At 35.1% G+C, this 22,516-nt stretch overlaps 1 protein-coding gene across 18 annotated transcripts in view; it reads right to left on the bottom strand.

The window, feature by feature from the left end:
• Positions 1 to 22,516, bottom strand: part of CHD9 (chromodomain helicase DNA binding protein 9) — a 301,099-nt gene that overhangs the window by 189,381 nt on the left and 89,202 nt on the right. For all 18 annotated transcript variants that reach the window (XM_056812307.1, XM_056812296.1, XM_056812293.1 and 15 more), the window contains one exon: positions 6,948 to 8,549. In XM_056812307.1, coding sequence (XP_056668285.1) covers positions 6,948 to 8,390 — 1,443 coding nt within the window. In that variant the 5' untranslated portion in view covers positions 8,391 to 8,549. The remainder of the gene's footprint in view (positions 1 to 6,947; positions 8,550 to 22,516) is intronic.

The following is a 22,516-nucleotide window of genomic DNA, read 5'->3' as shown; positions in this document are numbered from 1 at the left end:
AGGTGCCCCTTCCGAAAGTTCAGTGGGGGTCACATAAACGGCCTAAGGCAGCTGCATGTGGCCCATGGGCCGTAGTTTGGGGGACCCCTGATCTAGACCTTACAACTCTACTGCCTTGAAACCAATATACAGTATTAATTCTAAGATGAAAGGTAAGAGTTAAAAAAAAAAGAAATGATGCAGAGCAAAGAAAGCAAAATAACTACAACTATAACAATATCAATAAAGTCAAAGGTTAAATACAAATCTATTTTAGAATTATACTATCAAAATGAAGTATCAGAAAGAACAGGGATGTCAATAGTGCGAATTTTTAAAAGTTTTACTACCATTTATCCTATCTGTTAAATTAATTTTACAAAACTACAAGTTCATATTAAAATTTTGCTGTGAAATAAAACTTTTTGTCTGTTTCTTTTGCCTACTGATAAAAAAAAATCACATCAATTGGCACAACTAGGTCCTTCAAGGAATTCATAAATGCCAGTCCTATTAATAATCAATAAACTTTCAAAAGTAGGAATATACTTTTTTAATGGTTTGGGTGTTAATAAATTTCTGTTGTAGCAAAACAAATTTTATCAATAAACTAAAAAAAATTGTAGATAAAACTTATAAAAATCCAAGTTATCTAAATCAAACCACAAATGCAAAAACAAATGAAAAAAACAACAATAATTTTTGACCAGTGATGAAAAGAGCAGTAATAAAACCCATACATTTTATTCTATACAGAGGGCAAGAAAGGAGTTGCCCAAAAGTACCTGAGCTTAGAGCAGCTATGTAGCACAGTAGATATAGCAAAGGGCCAAGAATCAGGAAGGCCCGAGTTCAAATCTGGTCTCAGACACTTGGTAACTATTGTGGAAAGGAAACAAGAACAAGTGATCCTGGGCAAGCCCTTAATCTGTCTACCTCAGTTTCCCCAACTTACCTCACAGGGTTGTTTTAAGGACCAAAATAAATAATATTTTTAAAGCACTTAGAACAGTGTCTGGCACATAGTAGGAACAATAAATGTTTATTCCTTTCTCCCTCTCCTGTTTACCTTAGAGCCTACTGAATTTACGAGTTTCTGTAAAACTCTTGGTAGTCTCTATCAACTCTACCAGCTTGCCTTGGAAGCAAAATTTCCTGCCTAACATTCTATATTCACAAATATGAGACAATGGATTTATTGTCTTAGAAAAGAAGCAGTGAGGAATTTGAGAAACTAAAGAGCTCCCTAAGGATTGTCCAGGGCTGATAGGTGGCACAGTGGATAGAGTGCTAGGCCTGAAGCCAGGAAAACCCATCTTCCTGAATTTAAATCTGGCCTTATACACTTACTAGCTATGTGACCCCTGGGCAAGTCTCTTAACCCTGTTTGCCTCAGTTTCCTCATCTATAGGGTGAGCTGGAAAAGGAAATGGCAAACCATTCTAGTATGTATGCCAAGAAAACCCCAAATTGGGGGTTTTCAAAGAATTCAATACAAGTGAAAAGCAACTCAATGATGAGAAAAAGGATTATCCCCTCCAACTTACTATTTTCAGGCATAAGGGAGGAATAAGCCAAATCATATAGAAAAGTTTATAGGTTTAGGTACTAGGAGAGTAAGAAAGGGTGGAAATGTACAATCTGCCTTCCACCCTTCCCTTATGGTATCAATTGGCATTCTATTCTATTTACAAATCTTTGTCAAGTATATCAGTTATCGATAAGTATAAGATAAAGTTCTATGGGAATTGGCACAAGTCCAAGAAGGACTTCATCAAATATTACATTAAATACCAGAATGAAGATGGGAATTCAACATACATTTATAATTTTTCATTTATGTTCTAGGCACTGAAGATACAAAGGCAAAAAATAAATTTAAACATAGTACCTGCCCCCAAGGAGCAGTTTGACATAGACTTCAGTAATATGAAGAAACACTGTCACCATATCCAGGTTATTATTTATACCCTTATGCTCTGTTCTCCAAGGCAGAAGAAATCTCATTTGATGAAGCTCATGGCTAAGAAGCTGGTCTGGGACAAGGAAAAATAAGAACAGTGGATACTAGCATCCACTGTGCATGCAGAATTAAGATGACTGATGTTACTTATGTGATGAAGAGGAAAGGTCACTAGCCACAGGCACAACAAAAGGTGACCTGAAAAACTCACTGAGGTCAGCATGAGGTAGCTTGTCTTGATACTTAACATCTTTTGTATCACCTGAAGCTGGTCAGAAAGGCCACCTCCAAATTGAGGTAAAATCAACAAGACTAGATAAGAATACCAAAATAAGAATAACATACTACTCATGAACAATGCTTCCACAAATACCATTCTGTCTGACAAAAGTATTAACTCTGGGAGTTTTAAAATTCATTTTGGTAAAGTGACCCAAAATGATGCTTTAAACTGCATTGTCAGAACCAAGAAGTTAGCTCTCATTCCTCAAGTCCCTTATGGTACAAATATCCCACCTCAATTTAAAATTTAATGCTACTTCCAAATAAAACAATGACTTGGAGACTGTTTAATACCCATGCAAAAGTCAATTAGGAGCTAGCAGATTCTCAATAAAATTAAGTATACCAATTTAAAAAGCTTGTTTATCTACCTTCCCTGTTATCATAAAGTATGCCCTAATATAAATTTAGAAGCATCAAAGAAAATTCAGTGATAATAGCATGAAATAACAACTATTAATATGGAAATTAAAACAGAGAACAAATAGTCCTACAAGACTGCCAATAGGACCTGAATAAAGAAATATATATATTTATATTTTATTTATATTTATAAAATGGTTGATATTCAAGGCCATTTGCAAACAGTAGACACTCAAATAAATACCTGATGAGTTAACATTCATAACCATGACCCACATAGTCATTAAGAAAAAGCTAGGGGGCAGCTGGGTGGCTCAGTGGATTGAGAGCCAGGCCTAGAGACGGGAGGCCCTAGGTTCAAATCTGGCCTCAGCCACTTCCTAGCTGTGTGACCCTGGGCAAGTCACTTGACCCCCATTGCCTAGCCCTTACACTTACATTGCCTAGCCAATACACAGTATTGACTCCAAGACGGAAGGTAAGGGTTTATAAAAAAAAAAAAGAAAAGAAAAAGCTAAATTATTTTCAGTATTCTCATTTTATTGTAGAAGCAATAGTTTAGTAGATAGTAGTAGATAGTACTGGGTTTGGAATCAGGCAGACCTAGGTTGAAATTTGATATTTACTAGCTGTATGACCTTGGGTAAATTGTTTAAACTTTATGTTTCTTAGGTTTCTTCTTCACTATCTGGGGTCAGATGAAGTGGATTCAAATCCTGTCTCTTTCACTTACTACAAAATGAGAGAGTTAAGATATATGGCCTCTAAGGTCCTCCTAGCTCTAATTCTATAATGCCATGATACATTAGAAGGTATTTTCTATCTTTTGCTCAAGAGCTCTATTGCTAACAGAATTATTAACTTCCAAAGCAGTCATCTCACTTTTGAACAGCTCTTAGTACTGGGTAAATTTTCTTTAAATAAAGTAGAAATCTGCCTTTCTGTAACATCCTTCCATTTTATCTCACCATATCCTATAGGGCTAATCTGAACAATTCTAATTTCTCTTCCACGTGGTAGCCCATCAGATAGTAGAAACCCCCACCCTCAGTAAGTATTCTCTTCTTCAATGTAAATATTTCCAATTCTTAACTGCTCCTTATACAACATAATTTTAAGGCCCTTCAAAATCCTATTTACCCTACTTTAAATACTTTTTGCTTACCACTGACCCACCTCAAATATAGTTCTTAGAACTGAACACAATGATGTCTGACCAGGGAAGAATAGAGCAGTACTATCAACTCCCTGGACCTGGACACAATGCCTCACTTTAAAAAGTCTAGTATTAGTTTTTGCTTTGTTTTGTCTTTTGGTTGCTATAAACACACTTTTAATAAGCTTGCAGTTCACTAAAAACTACCACCTAGATACATCTTCCTTATCTTATACTTGTGAAATTAGTATTTTGAATCCAAGTAGTGGGCCTTGGACTGATTACTATTAAATCCATCCTACTTGGTTTAGCCCAATGTCCTAGTCTATCAAAATCTTTTTGAACACTAATTCTCATTTATCCTGAAATCTGCCTATCCCACTGATAATAATTCTGGCCTTTAAAGCAAACAAAGCTCTGTCTTCTACATCATAGTCCTTTAAATATTTAAGATAGCTATCAAATATCTCCTCAACCTTAATATAGTTAATTTTTAAAATTTATCTTTTACTGCAATCTTTTGAAAGATGTCATATCAGTCTGAAAGCCATAGTTATTTGAGGGGCACATTTTTTTAAAAAAGGGAATGTACCATGACAAGTGCCAGAAAGTAGGACAATGACTTACTGACTTTTCAGCCAAAAGAAGTTCCTGCCTTATCAATACAACAGCTTAAAAAGAAATGAATCAGTCTTGGGATATTTATATTTTGTTTGGATATAATGAAATAGTTCAGTCAGAAACCTTTCTTTGAGAAAAAACAATCAAAAGGATTATTTATCCCCAGTTAGCATGGTTTCTTGAACATAGTAGGCACTTAATGTTTTTTCACAGTTAATAAGCTAACTGAAGTATTTATTCTGTCCTTTCTTGTCTGAAGTATATAAATGAAATATAAAAATCCCAAGAATGAAGATGACTTTAAAAGCAAAACAAAGAAGGATAGTTATATATTTTAAATGTAAGTGGTCATGTAAACAACAAAAAAAAAGCTTTCATGTCTACTGGAAGTAAGTAAAACATTTTGATTTAAAATGTTAAATGATTTAAAATCATTTTTAGTTCACAAACCCCTTACACTATATGACTGTTGAATTCTCCCTTCCCCTACTCCAACAACAATAAAAGAAAAAGTATACTTTACTTCACCATAAGCTGCTCACATTCACTTTTCCTAAGATTTTAGAAAGACAAGGTGATAGGAAACATTTTAATAACTCATTTCTTCAGAAGAAATGTGAAAAATAAAATTATGACAAGCTATAAAAGCATTAATCTCAGAAGTATACAATGACTAACAAAGTTGTATGGAAATGAGTACCTTGGAAATGCTATTGGGTGCTCTGATAGCTATTTCTATTACATCAACTATACCATGTACCATTTTCACTGCAGCACAAACAGAAAATTTTAATTCTTAGAAATGTTTTTTAAACATTAGCATATCTAATTATATCTCTAATATTATGTCACTAAATTTCCATTTCATAAAAAAGCATGATGCTATAAAGTAAAAACAAATAGAGCAAAATATAATGATTTATGCTCTCCAGAATTTCCTTTGCTTAAAAATTTAAGAAATGGTAGCATATATAATGTTTAAATATGCATATTTCCCTCATGTAAATGGCATTGTTTATATATACTTATTTCATATAACTGCTACAACACCCTGCTACCTTTTTAAAGTAGCAAAAATATTTTTATTGCATAAGTAATGTTTTTAACAATTAGTACAGATTTCTTGCTGTTCTATTATACTTGGTATTACATATTTGCCCGAGGTAACAAGAAATATTATAAATTAAATCAGGGGTTGACCTATAAGTATAGCTGATCATTTCTAAGGAGCTATTTTTTTCCTCAACTCTATATATGGAGACATTCAAACTGGTGCTTAAAATACCTGTTAAGGAAAAGAATAATTCTAGCAGTGACTAACAGGAGGTGTTTCTCCTAGACAGCATGTTAACTTAAGTAAGGTGCTGTCTACAGAAAAAAAAATTAAGCAAATCCTTTATAATTTTCCTCCAATAAATGCTATAATTTTAAAAATGCAGAGTTCATTATGTTTATTAACTATGAAAGCATTTGTAGAAAAAATAGAAGCCTTGTTTGAAGTAAAATGGAAACACAATGGAAAAATAAAATTAAATGTTGTAAAGTCTCAACAACTTCTAATTATATTCTGGTTTGTCAAACTACTAAAGAAATTGTCTATATCAATTAATAATGGTTAACATTTATATAGTGTTCACTATGTGCCAGGTACTATGCTAAGTGTTTTATAATTATTATTTTATTTTATCCTCACAGCAACCTGGAAAACAGGTGCTATTATTATCCCCATTTTACAGATGAGGAAATTGAGACAAATAGTGATTGAGTTCATCAGTTACACAACTATTAAGTGTCTGAAGCATGATTCAAACTCAAGCCTTCTTGATTATAGGCCCAGTGCCCTTCCACAGTGAAATCTAATGTTCATTTAGTCAAATTCCCTTTCAATCCCTTTCTATGAAGATAGCTAAAATAATGTTTCAGGAACCCTTGAGTAGAAATAAAAACATTAGAACTTGGAATCACATGAAAAAAATGTTAAAGATGACAGAGGGGCACATTTATCTCAATGAAATAATTTAACTGTCTATATCAACAAATTTTATTCACATTTGACCTAGAACTTAACCCCATGGAAAGAAATAGTTTGAGATATTTTGAAGCACATAATTGCTTTTCAAAAAATGAAAAAACATTGGTGATGATTTTTATTTCAAAATTATATATGTCTTAAGAGTTCTTGGCATCTCATATGCTAATATCACAGACAAGCACCTTTGAAATTCTTAACTATCAGCATGGAAGAAAGTCATAATAAAGTGTCTTAGTATAATCCACTTATAAATTTAACGTTAAAGGTAAGGTCTTAAAATTATGTCTTTTAAATTTTCTTAAACAACAGATGCCAAGAGTTTAGTGTATTTATTGCTATGAGACAATCAATGAATCATTTCCAAGTGAAAAGTTATAACAATAAAATTGATAATAAAATCACACATTCATTTTACTGAGTACCAAGAAAATACAAAAACAAAAATCAGAAATGCTTAATGACACTGAATGCTTCTGAGAAAAAAGAAATTATAACTTAACAAGAGACAAACACTGCTCAAAAATTAAAAAAAAAAGCTGAAAATTACATACCTGGCGTTGCAAAGATAAATGTTCTTTGTCATGCGAGTGTTGATGATTAGAAACTGACAAATGCCATGAGTGTCCCTGACTTTGACACTGAGTTCGAGCCACATCTGGAGGTTGTGTTAAAAGTTGGGGAGTAAGTTGTGGATCAAGGTCATGTTCTAAAACATGACTTGAACTATCTTGCTCAAATGCTGAGTCATCAAATTGGGGAAGGAGACCCTCTTGAAGAAGATCATCTGGATCAAGTCCTGTGAATTCCTCAGTTTGAGATTCTACTTGAAGTAAATTATCTTCTAGAGATGAAAAACCATTTGTTTCTACATGATCATTGAAATGTCCCATGTGAGAAGCAGAACCAACAGGATCTGGGAAATTCATGTGAACAGGAGATAATTTTGAGCTGTTGAAGTTACCCTGAGGATGTGCTGAACGCAACATTTCAAAATTATTTGAATTCAAAGATGAATTTGAGTTTAAAATATGCTGGGTAGATTCCTGCTTGGTCCCCGTCTGAGATATAAAGGCATTGCTTCCAGTAAAATCAGATAAAGTATGAGCTGAATGACTAGATGCAAGAACTGTAGAAGACTGAAGAAGACTGTTTGGAGATATGTGATTACTGGAGAAGGAATAATGTGAAGAAAACTGTTGTGAATTATTGACAGAACAAGGAGTCATATTTGGAGACTGTCCATTAAAATTCCCATCTTGGTGATTGCCACAGAAGTGCACTGAAGCATTTGATGGTGGAGAAAACTGTTGTATGGAGAGAGACTGTTGTGAAGTTGATGCACTGGGAATCTGAGATGGGTGGGTAACATGAACTCTATGTGGACCAGAAAGATTAACTTCCATAAAGTTTTTGGCTTGGCTTAGATTTTCTTGCCCTGGGTTATTAGTATTTCTGTTTTGTTGTGACTGTAGTGATGTGCACTGTTGCTGTTGTTCATTGACCTGAAATAAGGCAAAGTCAGGGTGTGCTACAAAGCTTTTATTTTGCTGCATAGATTGCGAATGTCCTTGTTGGTGAAAAGGAGACCCATTTTGACTTGAAACACTAGTCTGATGACCCCACATTGGACTGCCATCAGCAACATCTGGAAACAAGCCATTAGACTGATTTGGGGGGTGGACTGGGGAACAACTAAACTGAGAATGTGGTGATAACACATTTTCAACTGGGCTATTGAATGATTGATTAACTTGGTGAAGTTTCAGTGGCTCGAACTGATTTAACTGCTCAAAATCAGTCATCTTCTGTGGTGTTTGAGTATCCTGGACATGGTTCAATGAATCTATGTGCAAAGGTTCAAATTCTACACCCAAGTTCAATTCATCAACAAGTGAAACAGGTCCTGGTTGTACAAAGGCATCATCTGACAAATCTTCTAAGGTCTCACCAAAAAGATTGGCATCGTCAAAGAAGTCCATCATTGGATCAGTCATCTTGAAAATTCTAGGCCACTTGAATCGTTCACTCCAAATGTAATAAACTTATTTATCCTCTTTGTGGTGAGTAGGAACAGAGGTCATCAATTAACTGATCCAAGGCATGTCAGTGTTTATTATTGCTCTGGAGGCAGGGCATCATGGCATGTCATAATTCTAATAGAAAAAAAGCAAAAATTTCAAATTTAACATTAGCTTTTCAACGATTACATAAATAATTTATAGCTAATGGATTGTAGAACCATTATATATGTTTTAATTTAAATATCAATATATAGAACTTTATGTTATAGAATGATTCATGATAAATAACTCAGTATCCCCAATATGAAATAATTTGTCAGAGATGAAATCATATATGCATTTGTAGGTACCAATATACATTTATACTGACATCATTTTTAATTTCATGAGTACAGAATTCATGAGTACAGGAAGGAGTACAGAATTCAAGTTTAGAGCATAAAACTATCTTAACTTACCATCAGGAAAGATGCACTTTGCCTAAAATAGGAAAAAACTCTCTTTGCTGATGTTATTTTCATAAAAATAAAAATTTCAAAATATAAAAGTGTGTAGTATGATAATGTAATACAAATGATTCTTTTATTGATAAGGTATTCTATAACAGTAATTTCGATAATCAAGAACTAATGATAATCAATAGAATTTTACTATAGAAACTAAAAAAATCTCAAGGTTAACTAACAATGGAAACAAACTTACAAGAAATATTACTGTACATAGCAATCAAGTTTTACTTCCAGCAATGGAAGAGAAATCAAGGTAATATTGTTGTATAATCAATGTTCAATTCAGAAACTCACAAATCACATGTAAATTTGTCAAGCATATTTGTTGCTTTCTAAACCTCTTCCCTCCCAGTCAACCAGATGCTCTTATAGAATCAACTAGAGCTTAAAACAGCTAAAAATTGTTGCGGCTTACAACTAAGTAAAGAAACTAGCATCATTAACTCTATCAAGGGAAAGGTACAAATAAGGTGGAAATTGTGAGACAAATGTACACTGAGATTATTTCAGTGTATCATTTTCTATACTCTTAATCCAGAATTTGGGGGGCATCATTGCTCTCAAATTCTATGAATTCCTTTTTTTAATCAGTTAATTTTTTGGCTTATAATTCTTCCTCCATGTACCCACATTGCAGGTACAGGGAGTTTTGATAGGAAGAAGCCTCTGTTCCCTAAAGATCTATTTACTTAACATTAGTAAGAGTAGTTTTCTGGAATGTTGGTTTTAAGGTTTATAACTTAAACTGAACACAATATATATACAAATTTCCTAAAATATATGATGCTTGAGAAATTATCTTAAGATTCAAAAATGGATCTATATTAACAATTTTAGAAGAAAAAGGAACCAATATTAACTTTAAAATTTTACCCAAAATTCTTTTCTATGAATTTGTTATTACAATAAAAATAGTTTAATTAAGCATATTACAAAATGAGTGAATATAAATTCTTAAACTTACTTTACAAATATATCACATTGTTCTGAGCCTCCCCTCCACCAAAAAAAAACCCATAGAGAAGTATGCTATATAGAAAGATGTGTACAATGTATATAGGTATATGCTTATACACATATATATATATATATATATGTAAAATGAGATCTGTGTGTGTGCATGTGTATGATTTCTTTAGGACAACAAATACATTAATAAAGCCTGGCACCTTCTCCTGAATATATAAATGTTCAGACATAGCCAGATGCTTTAGGTACAATAACATCCACAGTTCAAGTTTATGACCAAGAAAAACTCTACCAGGAAAAAAAAACTTTCACAAGGCTAAATAGAGGATAGATAGAAAATGGAAATATGGAATATATGGCATAACACAACCTAATCGCCTTAAAATTTGAAATTTATTGGAAGCAGCTAGTTGGCTCAGTGGATTGAGAGCCTGACCTAGAGAAAGAAGGTCCTGGGTTCAAATCTGGCCTCAGACCCCTCCTAGCTGTGTGATCTTAGGACAAGTCACTTAATCCTCAATGCCTACCCCAAAGTCTACCTTTGGAACCAATACACAATACTGATTCTAATGTAGAAAGTAAGGTTTTTTTTTTAAATGGGAATTTATCACATAAATTGCTCATTCTCTTGAAATTATGATATATGGCAACTAAAGTAGACAGCAGAATATATGGATGACATTTTCCAATTATTACATTGATATTTATTTGGAGAGTTATGAGTTTTTCCACTGGTTTTATTTTAAATGAGATTTACAGAATGGAAAGAAATTATTCTAGAAGTTAGTTTTAACAAATATATAGTCTTGGACATGCAAATATTTGCTGAATTGATGAAATAAGATACGAAATAAAATTTAAATAATTGTAAAGTTTTTATAGGTTATGCCAAAGAAGAAGAGTTCCTACACTTATGAAAACAGGCTTAGTTAGAATAAGATATAAAAGTAAAATTTCTCATTAAGAATATTATCTTGAGGGACTTCCAGGTTAAGATGGCCCCAGAGTAGAAGCAAGGCTCTTCCTCTCCTTTACACTGACCAATATGAAGTGCCTCAATAGGACAAAATCAAAATCAGATGAGGAAAGGGGCTCCACTGTAGGGTGAAGCATTGAAAGTAGGCAGAGTTTGGGCATTTCAATTCTAAAGGGGGAAAAAATAACTCCCATCAAAGCCTGAACTCATCACCCCTTCCTCACTCCACCTATGGCTCAAGAGTTGGAACAAGTGTGGGGCAACCTCTAGGTTTTTCTGGGGGGAAGAGTCAGTTGGCTGACCACAACAGACTTATCCCCAAGAGCAGCGAGACTTGGGATGCCAGGAGGCTGAGGAAGGCGGAGCTTGACCTCAGAAACAGAGCAGGATTGCACACAGCAGACACCACTGTGGAAACTCGAAAAATAGTCTCAGTGCAAAAATCTGTCTGGAGCTCAATACAAATACTTGCCTACCATCCTCACTCATGTTTCTGTGGGGCAATCTCTAGGTTCTCAGTGGCTGGCTAAAGACACCATAGACTTACCCCCAAGAGCAGCAAGACTTAGGATCCCAAAAGGCCGAGGAATACAGAACTTGGGCAGAGAGAAAGGGCAGGGCTATACATAGAAGACTCTGCCACAGAGACTCAAAAAAGAGTCTCAGGGCAAAAACCTCTTTGGATCTCAATACAAAAATCACCCAACTTCCTCACGCAGACTTCTGATGAGGAAGGAACAAAGAAATGGCCACCAACACCCAAGAACTAAAATTCACAATTACAAAAAAAAAAAGAAAGAAAAAAGAAAAAACCTAGAACCTAGATAATTTTTTTGCAGAAAAACTCCACACTACAGAGGAGACAGCAGAAGATGACAAACAAGCAAACACATCCAAATCCTCCAAAAAAATATGGAAATTGGTTATAAGCTCTCGAGGAGATCAGATTTGAGATGATGAACCAAATTAGGAAGATAGAAGAAACTTGGAAAGAAAAATGGGAAATAGTTCAAAAAGAAAATAACAATTTATGGGGCAGCTGGGTGGCACAGTGTATTGAGTGTCAGGCCAAGAGATGGGAGGTCCTAGGTTTAAATCTGGCATCAGACACTCCCAACTGTGTGATCCTGGGCAAGTCACTTGACCCCCATTGCCTAACCCCTATCACTCTTCTGCCTTGGAGCCAATACACAGCATTGACCCCCCCAAGATGAAAAAAAAAGAGAAAAGAACAGTTTAAAAGACAGCAACTCCCACTTGGAAAAAGAAGCCCAGAAATCAAATGAAATGATCAACAAATTGGAGACCAGAATTAAATAGCTGGAAGCCATAAAAAGCTGGATAGACTAAACTGAAAAGGAAAATCAAAAGATCCTAGCTGAAAACCAGTCTTTAAAGACAAAAACTGGGAAAGTAGAGCTAATGGTCTCACAAGATAGAAAGAAGTAATGAAACAAAGACAAAAGAATGACAAAATAGAAGGAAACATGAAATATCTCACAGGGAAGATGATTGACTTAGAAAATTGGTCTAGAAGAGACAACTTAAGAATTAAATTCTACCTGAAAACCTAGAAACAAACAGAAACATTGACATCACTCTACAAGAAATTATCCAAGAAAAATGCCCTGATGTTCTTCTACAAGAGGGAAAATAGACATTGAAAGGATCCATAGATCACCCTATAAAGTAAACCCTCAAAAGACAATGCCCAGGAATGCAATTTCCAAATTCAAGAGCTTCCAAGCTAAGGAGAAAATATTGCAAAAAGCCAGAAAGAGAAAATTCATATATCAAGGAGCACCAATCAAGATTACCCAGTATCTGGCAGTCTCCACACTAAAGGACTACTAGGCTTGGAATATGATATTCAGAAAGGCAAGAGAATTGGGTCCACAATCAAGGATCACCTACCCATCTAAACTGACTATATACATCCAGGGGAAAGTTTGGCCATTTAACAAAATAGGAGATTTTCAAGTATTGGTAAAGAAAAGGCCAGAAACAAATGGAAAATTTGATAAGGTAAAAAAGAAAGGAGGAAATTTTTTCCCTTTTTTATAAGATCAAATAAGATCAAACTGTTAATATTTCTATATGGGAAAATGTTATCTGTAACTGTCAATAATTATACTCACAATTATAGTAGTTAAAAAGAATTATTGACAAGCAGAGGTTAGGGTACTAAGTGATTTAAGATGTTATTCAAAAAAAAATAAAAGGGGGGATACAAAATGCCACCAAGAAAAACTTGAAGGAATAGAAAAATAGGATAATCTATACCACATAAAGGGGGGCATGGGAGGTGGAGGGGGAAAATATTATCATGAGAATGAGAGGAAGAGAGTGCTAATAGGTAATACTTATACCTAACTCTAAGTGGAATCAATTATGAAAGGGGAAAGTATCTAGATCCATTGTGATAGCAAATTCTATCTTACCCTACAAGGAAGTTGAGAGGGAAAAACCAAGGGGGGAATAGGACAGTGAGTATAAAAAAAGAAGGAAAGAGAAGGGGGAGGGAATGTAACAGACCCTAAAGAAAATAAGAGGGGAATAAGAAGGGAGGATGTGGAAAAGGAAGTGAAACAAGGGTGGGGAATGGGAAAACTGATTAAAGGAAAACACTGGTGGAAAATGAAATAGTGAAATAAGAAAGGGCAGGACTAGGAGAGAAAATCAAAATGATGGGGAATACACAGCTGGTAATCATAACTCTGAATGTGAGTGAGATGAACTCACCCATAAAATTGAAGCAAATACCAGAGTGGATCAGAAACCAAAATCCTACCAAATGTTATCTACTAGAAACACACATGAGGCAGGGGGAAACACAAAGGGTAAAGGTAAGAGGCTGGAGCAAAATCTATTGGGCATCAACTGAGAAAAAGAAGACAGGAGCCTCAATCAAGATATCTGACAAAGCCAAAGTAAAAATAGATCTGATTAAAAGAGAAGTGGGAAGTAATTACATCTGATAAAGGGCAGTACAAACAATGAGGAAATATCAGTACTAATCATGCAGGCACCAAATTTTTAAAGGAGAAAATATTGGAGCTTAAGGAGGAAATAGATAGTAAAACTATATTAGTGGGAGACCTGAACCTTCCTCTATCAGATATAGATAAATCAAACCAAAAAATAAATAAGAAAGAGGTAAGAGATGTAAATGAAATCTTAGAAAAATTAATTAAAAGATATATGGAGAAAAAGGAATAGGGAAAAAAGGAATACACCTTCTATTCAGCAGCACATAGTACATTCACAAAGACTGACCGTGTACTGGGACATAAAAAAATGGCAAACAAATGCAAAAAGGCAGAAATAACAAATAAAACCTTTTTGGTTCATAATGCAATAAAAATAATAATTAGCAAGGATATATGGAGAGCCAAAACAAAAATGAATGATTCTACAAAATCTTAGTTAAAGAACAAATCATAGAAACAATTAACAATTTCATTGAAGAGAAAAACAATGATGAGACATCATATCAAAATCTGTGGGATGCAGCCACGGGGAAATTTATATGCTTGAGTGCACATATTAACAAATTAGGGAGGGCAGAGGTCAATGAATTGGGCATGCAAATTAAGAAACTAGAAAGAGAATAAATTAAGAACCCCCAGATAAAATGAAATTAGAAATCCTAAAAATTAAAGAAGAAATTAAGAAAATTGAAAGTGAAAGAACTATTGAATTAATAAATAAGACTAGAAGCTGGTACTTTGGAAAAACAAATAAAATAAATAATACTGGTTAATCTAATTAAAAAAGGAAAAAAGAAAACAAAATTAACAGCATCAAAGATGAAAAGGGAGACCTCACCTCTAATGAATAGGAAATTAAGCAATCATTAAAAATTATTTTGTCCAATTAAAGGCCATAAATATGGCAATCTAGGTGATATGGATGTTTAAAAAAACATAAATTTCCTAGATTAACAGAAGAAGAAATAGAATACTTAAACAAGCCCATATAAGAAAAAAGAAATTGAACAAGCCATCAAAGAACTCTAAAAAAATTCCCAGGACCAGATAGATTCAACAAGTGAATTCTATCAAACATTCAAAGAATAACTAATCCCAATATTATAGAAACTATTTGACATAATAAGCAAAAAAGGAGTTCTACCAAATTCCTTTTATGACACAAATATGGTACTGATTCCAAAGCCAGGAAGATCAAAAACAGAGAAAGAAAACTACAGACCAATATCCTTAATGAACAGAGATGCAAAAATCTTAAATAGCATACTAGCACAAAGACTCCAGAAAGTGATCACAAGGATTATTCACTATGATCAGGTGGGATTTATATAAGGAATGCAAGGATGGTTCAATATTAGGAAAACCATCCACATAATTGACCATATCAACAACCAAACCAACAGAAATACCATGATTATCTCAATAGATACAGAAAAAGCCTTTGGCAAAATACAACACTCATTCGTATTGAAACCACTAGAAAGTATAGGAATAGAAGGAATTTTCCTCAAAATAATAAACAGTATATATTTAAAACCATCAGAAAGCATGGGGATAAATTATAAGCCTTCCCAATAAGATCAGGAGTGAAAAAAGGATGCCCATTATCTCCTCTATTATTTAACATTGTACTAGAAAAACTAGCAGTAGCAATTAGAGAAGAAAAAGAAATTGATGGTTATAAAAATAGGCAATGAGACCAAGCTATCACTCTTTGCAGATGATATGATGGTCTACTTAAAGAATTCTAGACAATCAAACAAAAAGCTAGTGGAAATAATCAACAACTTTAGCAAAGTTGTAGGATACAAAATAACCACACATAAATCATCAGCATTTCTATATATTTCCAATACATTCCAGCTGCATGAAGTAGCAAGAGAAAATCCATCTAAAATCAACCTAGATAATATAAAATACTTGGGAATCTATCTGCTAGTACAAACACAAGAATTATATAAACACAACTACAAAACACTTTCCACACAATTAAAACTAGATCTAAACCACTGGAAAAACATTAATTGCTCATGGGTAGGATGAGCTACCACAATAAAAGTGACAATCCTACCCAAATTAATTCACTTATTCAGTGCCATACTTATCAAACTACCAAGAAACTTTTTACTGAATTAGAAAAAACTACAACAAAGGTCATTTGGAAGAACAAAAGATCAAGAATATCAAAGGAAATAATGAAAAAAAAATGTGAAGGATGTGGGCCTAGCAGTACCAAATCTTAAACTGTACTATAAAGCAGTCATCATCAAAACAATATGGTACTTTTTAAGAGACAGAAGGGAGGATCAGAGGAATTGACTTAGAGTAAATGATCTCAGCAAGACAGTGTAGGATGAACCCAAAGATCCCAGCTTTTGGGACAAAAATCCACTATTTGACAAAAAAAGCTGGGAAAATTGGAAAACAGTATGGGAGAGATTAGATTTAGATCAACATCTCACACTCTACACCAAGATAAATTCAGAATAGGTAAATGACTTTAATATAAAGAAGGAAACCATAAGTAAATTAGGTGAACACGGAATAGTATACTTGTCAGATCTTTGGGAAAGGAAAGATTTTAAAACCAAGCAAGAGTTAGGAAATATTATAAAATGTAAAATAAATAATTTAAGTTTTTGTACAAACAAAACCAATGTGATAAAAATTAGAAGGGAAGCAACAAATAGAGAAAAAATCTTTATGACAAAAATCTATGACAAAGGTCTAGTAACTCAAATTTATAAGGAGCTAAATCAATTGTACAAAAATCAAGCCATTCCCTAATTGATAAATGGGCAAGGGACATGAATAGGCAATTTTCAGATAAAGAAATCAAAACTATCAATAAGCACATGAAAAAATGTTCTAAATCTCTTATAATCAGAGAAAAACAAATCAAAACAACTCTTAAGTACCACCTCATACCTAGCAGATGCGCTAACATTTCAGCAAAGGAAAGTAATAAATGTTGGAGGAAATATGGCAAAATTGGGACATTAATTATTGCTGGTGGAGTGAACTGATCCAACCATTCTGGAGTGAAATTTAGAACTATGCCCAAAGGGTGCTAAAAGACTGTCTGTCCTTTGATCTAGCCACCGCACTGATGATAAAAAGGTAAAAGACTTGTATAGAAATATTCATAGCTGCACTCTTTGTGGTGGCAAAAAATTAGAAAATGAGGGGATGCTCTCCAATTGTGGAATGGCTGAACAAATTGTGGTATCTGTTGGTGATGGAATACTATTGTGCTAAAAGGAATAATGAACTGGAGGAATTCCATGTGAATTGGAATGACCTCTAGGAATTGATGCAGAGTGAAAGGAGCAGAACCAGGAGAACATTATACACAGAGACTGATACACTGTGGTACAATCGAATGTAATGGACTTCTCCATTAGTGGCAATGCAGTGATCCTGAACAACTCAGAGGGATTTACAAGAAAAAGCATTATCCACATTCAGAGGAAAAACTGTGGGTGCAGAAACACAGAAGAAGAAAAAACTGCTAGATTACATGGGTTGAGGGGGATATGATTGGGGATGTAGACCAAATGATCATCCTAGTGCAAATGTCAACAACATTTAAATAGGTTTTGATCAAGGACACATATAAAACCCAGTGGAATTGCTCATTGGTTATAGGAGGTGGATGGGAGGTGGTGAGAGAAAGAACACAAATCATGGAATCATGAAAAAATATTCTAAATTATTAATTAAATTAATTAAATAACATTTTAAGGAATAAAATAAATATTAAAAATATATTATATTGATAATGAGAAAATAAATAATACTACTTCCTAAATGCATAATATACGACATCAATATTTAGCCAGAGTTAACAAGAGAGGGGCTGAAGATGAACTTCAATAAACTATTCCTATAAGCATTTTCAAATACATTTTCCAGGTTGTTTTTTTCTTCTGTAATTCAAATAATGCTCAGTATTCCTTAGTTCTTCTCTGAGATTTCCCATTTTCATTCACCCTAATTCAACCTTTGCTTCTGTACTACTTGCTAATATTAGCACTTTTCTTAATAGCTCAGATGAGTCATTTTGTTTCAACAATATACAATGCTTTAAGGTTTAACAAAGCACTTTCCTCACAATCCTCTATTTTAGGTACAAATATGATCTTCATTTTGCAAATGAGGAAACTTAAGGCCCATTAACTGTTCAGCACCTTGACTAAGATTATATATGATAACTGGCAGCCAAGATTTTAATCCAAGTCCTCTGACTCCAAATTAGGGGTTCTTTCTGGAACAATCCAAGTTTCTAAAATCTATTGAGGGTGAGGTTTTCTGAAGAGAATCCACTGATGTCATTGTACTAATTGCACTGTGACCTAGAACATTACAGACTGTCCATCATGCCTGGAATGCTCCTTTTCTGCATCTCTGCTTCCTGTTTTTCTTCAAGTTCCAATTACAATTCCACCTTTTAAAGGAAACTTTCCCTGATCCTCCCTTAAACTCCAGTAGCTTGACGTTTATTCTACTGACATTTCCAATTATATATAGTGCATCTGTAAATAGTTGTTTGGATGTTCTCTCCCCCATTAGACTGTGAGTTCCTTGAGAGCTGAAACTGTTGATTGTCTTTCTTCGTATTCCTAGTGTTTATCATAGTGCCTGGCACATTGTGAGCACAAAATAAATATCTATTAACTGACCACCACGTTTCTTTGGGAAAAAAAGTCTCATTGTATAGATTTAGGACACGTAGCTAGATGGGCAGCCTGAAGAATTAATTTATCAATGCGTTTATCCTTGACCAAACACCATGAAAATATAATGATCTAGGTCTGGAATGCAATCTACCTCTCTACCTTAACTACCCAGTGCCCACCCATCTCCCCTGTCCCCACTTGTATAATCCCTACTTCAATCCTTTTCCATACCCTCCTTACTGTGACTCCACTAGACCTCATTCCTCCTACTCCTCTCCATCCTGTATCCGGTCCCACCCCACTTCCTCATCACCCTGTCCCCAAACTCTCCCCCGTTCCTCTCCACCATGCCCCCGGCCACACCCCCTATCTTTTCACTGTCTCACCACCTGCTGACCAACTCCATTTCACCACTCCACTCCATTCCCCTACCAGCCTCACTGCAGCCCACTCCAATGAACTCCAGAACATAGGCCAAGCAGCAGTTGCCATAGATGATTCAAATGAAGGTCTTTTCCCTCTAAGAGTTGTCCCTTCATATAATAGATGTGGAGATTTGGTAAACATTTGACATCATACACCTTTTTCTCCACAGGGCATTGAGAGATTCAAAGAAAAAACACTTTCATATGAAGCTGATCCTGTGGTGGTGATAAATAAATTTGAAAGCATTTTTTGCACATATAATCCCACATGGCTTGATGTAGAAGATTTGCTCCAGGCCTTGCTAACAGAAAGGGAAAGGAACAAGATTCTTTCTCTTGTTAATCAGGCCCAAGGAGAGGGAACAGCTCATTAGCCAACTAAAGATCCCAAATGGGACCCAAATTCAGAGCAAGATTACTTATAACTATGCTAAGCTAGAAATGCATTGATAAAAGCTATGAGAGCCTGTTCTGATAGACCTGGTAAATGGTTTAGTATATAGTAGTAATCTCTCAGTAACCGAGGATGACGATTGTCTTTGTGCGCTTTCATCTGTGATGTAGATGAGTGTGCACAAAAACACTTGTGCGTGAAGGAGATTTAAGTGGAAAAGTCGATGCACAGAGACAATCCCACTCTCTCGGCATTGGGAGCCTGGGTCCAGTAGCACGAAAAATTGTTACACCTGGAGATTTCCTCAGCTGCATTGGATGGCCGTGTTGTCCTTTGTGCTCCAACACGCCCTAAGCACTCCACAGTACTTTGCTGCGTCGCCCTCTCAGCTGTTGAACCTTCTTATTGGTTTCTTCCATCTGTTTGGCCGAAGCAGTCTTCACATGCTGGGTGAGCAAAGCCCTGGTTCACCAGGGGTCCATGATGACCCGATAGCTACCCTCACAAGGTTTGGCCGGCCTGTCGAAGCTGTTGCCCGGGGTGTGGCCACTGCCGCATGCTAGCAGCTACTGGGAGCCACAAGTGAAAGCTGGGTGTCAGGTGGGGGTCAGAGGCTGGAGAGCTGCCCTAGGAGGGCACAACAAGCCCTCCATACCAGAGATACTACCCCTCCCTGAGCACCCCATACATCCCACCTGATAAATGGACGAAATTTGAAAATCTTAAGCAAGAAGATAGTGAAAATTCTGCCCAGTTTATGGATAGACTGATTGAGCTGGAAGGAAGATATATTGAGCTTGATCTGGATAGGGAATGGGACCTTAAACAAATCAGAATACAATTTGTGAAAAACAGTTGTAAGGTAATTAGGAATTATTTTATGACTAGCTGTACAAATTGGCCTACTATGGGCCTTGAATACTTTAAAAGAGTGGCAGTTTATGCTTTTGAGGGACATAAGGAAAAGGAGGAGAACACTGATTTAGTAGAAGCATTAAGGAAGGAAATAAAGGGATTGACTTCTAAATAGGGTGAGAAGGATAAGGAGAATGCTACTTTAGTAGAGACATTGAGGAGGGAAATAAAACAATTAGCTGAAACAGTTGTAAAGGTAAAGCAAGGAGAAATCATAGTTTCCTGACAAGAATCCACAAAACAACCACTAACGTTATTTTTGTGGAAAAGTTGGTCATGTAATTATGAATTGTAAGAAGAGAAATCAGGAAAATAGGAATAGAAGTTTCAGTAATAGTAATATTGATAGAAGGAATAGTTATTCGAATGAGGAAAATCAAGACTCACATCCAAACACCTGTATTCAGTGTGGAAACTCCCCTCAGTATGGGAGACCCCAGAGGTATGGACAAAGGGATTATGATGACTGATGATACTTGGGAGGGAATGGAACTTCAAAGGGTGAATTTTAAGTCTTTTGAGACCAGATTGCCTTGTTGATGTTAACTGTTTCAGTTTGTTCCCCTCCCCAGAATAAAGAAGTCTCTGTAACTCAATTCTAAATACATGATGTATGTAATTTACTGTTAACGATTTCATAAGTTATCAAAAATGAAATTTTCTGTTACATTGCCTTAATTTGTACCTCCCCTATGACTATAACTGTACTGAAGAATATCTTTGTATAAAGTCCATAAACAGCATTTTGTTCCTTTTTTGCCTTTGTTAATTGTCACATATATGATGATGGATGAACTTCATCAAACTGGTTTTGACCTGTATACAAGTTTTGGGAATGTAATTGTCTAACAATTTAAATTTCTTTTAATGAGTGAATTCAGACATGATTTTCAGATATCTGGGAGCATCCCTACCTCTTACTGATCATTTATTTGCCTGCCTCTTAAGTTGTTTGTAACAAGAGGTAAGGGTCTATTTTTAGTTGAAGTAGAGTGCAATGGTATTGTTATATTTCCCATCTCTGCATTTATTGTAAATGTAATGGATGACATATCTGCAGTGATTTTCACTTTTTAGTCCTTGGATCCACGTGAAAATGGGTGAGACATAATGGAGACAGTTCGTTACACTTTTAGAGTCTCATATCAAGAGGGAGGGTGGTGCCCAATGTGAACTTTAGATTTACTCCATCCTGCTTAGTCTAACAAAATAGGAATGTATACACCTTTACTTAAGGATTAAGTATTGAGAAGGATGGCCTATGACAGACATGTGCTATCAAATGACAAATCAGAAACAACTGACAGACCCTGGGCTGTCCTAAGTCAAGCTTAAACTACCATTGGTACATGTGAGACTCAGGAAAGTGATGTAAAAATGGTCTATATATTTTGCATCACTTCCTCTCTCGGGCTCTTTTCATGGAGAGGTGGCTCTGGCAGCAACGTGCTGAGTGTCTTGGCATCTTGGCATGGTGGAAGCTATTGTCCAGGGTTTAGCGGTGAGAGTCCTTGATACACTACTGGCGAAGTTTAGTAACCTAGTTCAGGGGAAGCGTCTTCTCCAAGCTTTCTTGGAGTTTAGGCTGATTCTTTTCTCCTTTATCTTCCAAAACACTATCCTCTTAGGAAAGCCTCCAATCTTCTGAAAAGACCTTGTGGCAGAGGTCTTTGAACTCCCTCCTGGTACAGGCCAGGTGGGAGAAATCTATTACCCCTTCCCTCTCTCTTCTCCTTAATTCCCTCCCTCTATATTAATTAAACCACCATAAATTTTCAAACTGACTTGGGTATTTTATTTGAGATATTCCCTGGCGACCAATTAAATTTAGATTAAGTCACAACCCTAAAATTTCCCCTTATACCAAGTGGCTTAGTTAACCTGTGATATGTTATAATCTCATCCAGGAGGTAGGAATGATTTTCCTGTGAAACCTAGTAGCTTTGAAATGGATTTATAATATTTTGTAACTCTTTATCACTAGTACAGAGATTTTTCTAGGTTTCTCTCCCACCAAATTTTGGAATCATGGTAATAATAGACTTTGTTAAAAATATCTTTGCTGAAGTTGAAAGATTGGCTAAATCAGTAGAACTTGTGACAAATATTTGTGATTTCAAAGGTTTTTAAAATATCATACAGGAAGTCATGTGAATCCTCATGATAATGGGTTTGTTTGCAGTTATCCTTAAATGGGCTCTTATAATTTTGGAGATTTTGGTATTTTTTAGAACCTGTATTA

The sequence above is a fragment of the Monodelphis domestica genome, chromosome 1 (assembly GCF_027887165.1).
Source record: "Monodelphis domestica isolate mMonDom1 chromosome 1, mMonDom1.pri, whole genome shotgun sequence".
In the NCBI taxonomy this organism is placed as follows: domain Eukaryota; kingdom Metazoa; phylum Chordata; class Mammalia; order Didelphimorphia; family Didelphidae; genus Monodelphis; species Monodelphis domestica.
Note: the sequence above shows the minus strand (reverse complement) of the source record. Positions and strands in the feature narration are given on the sequence as shown.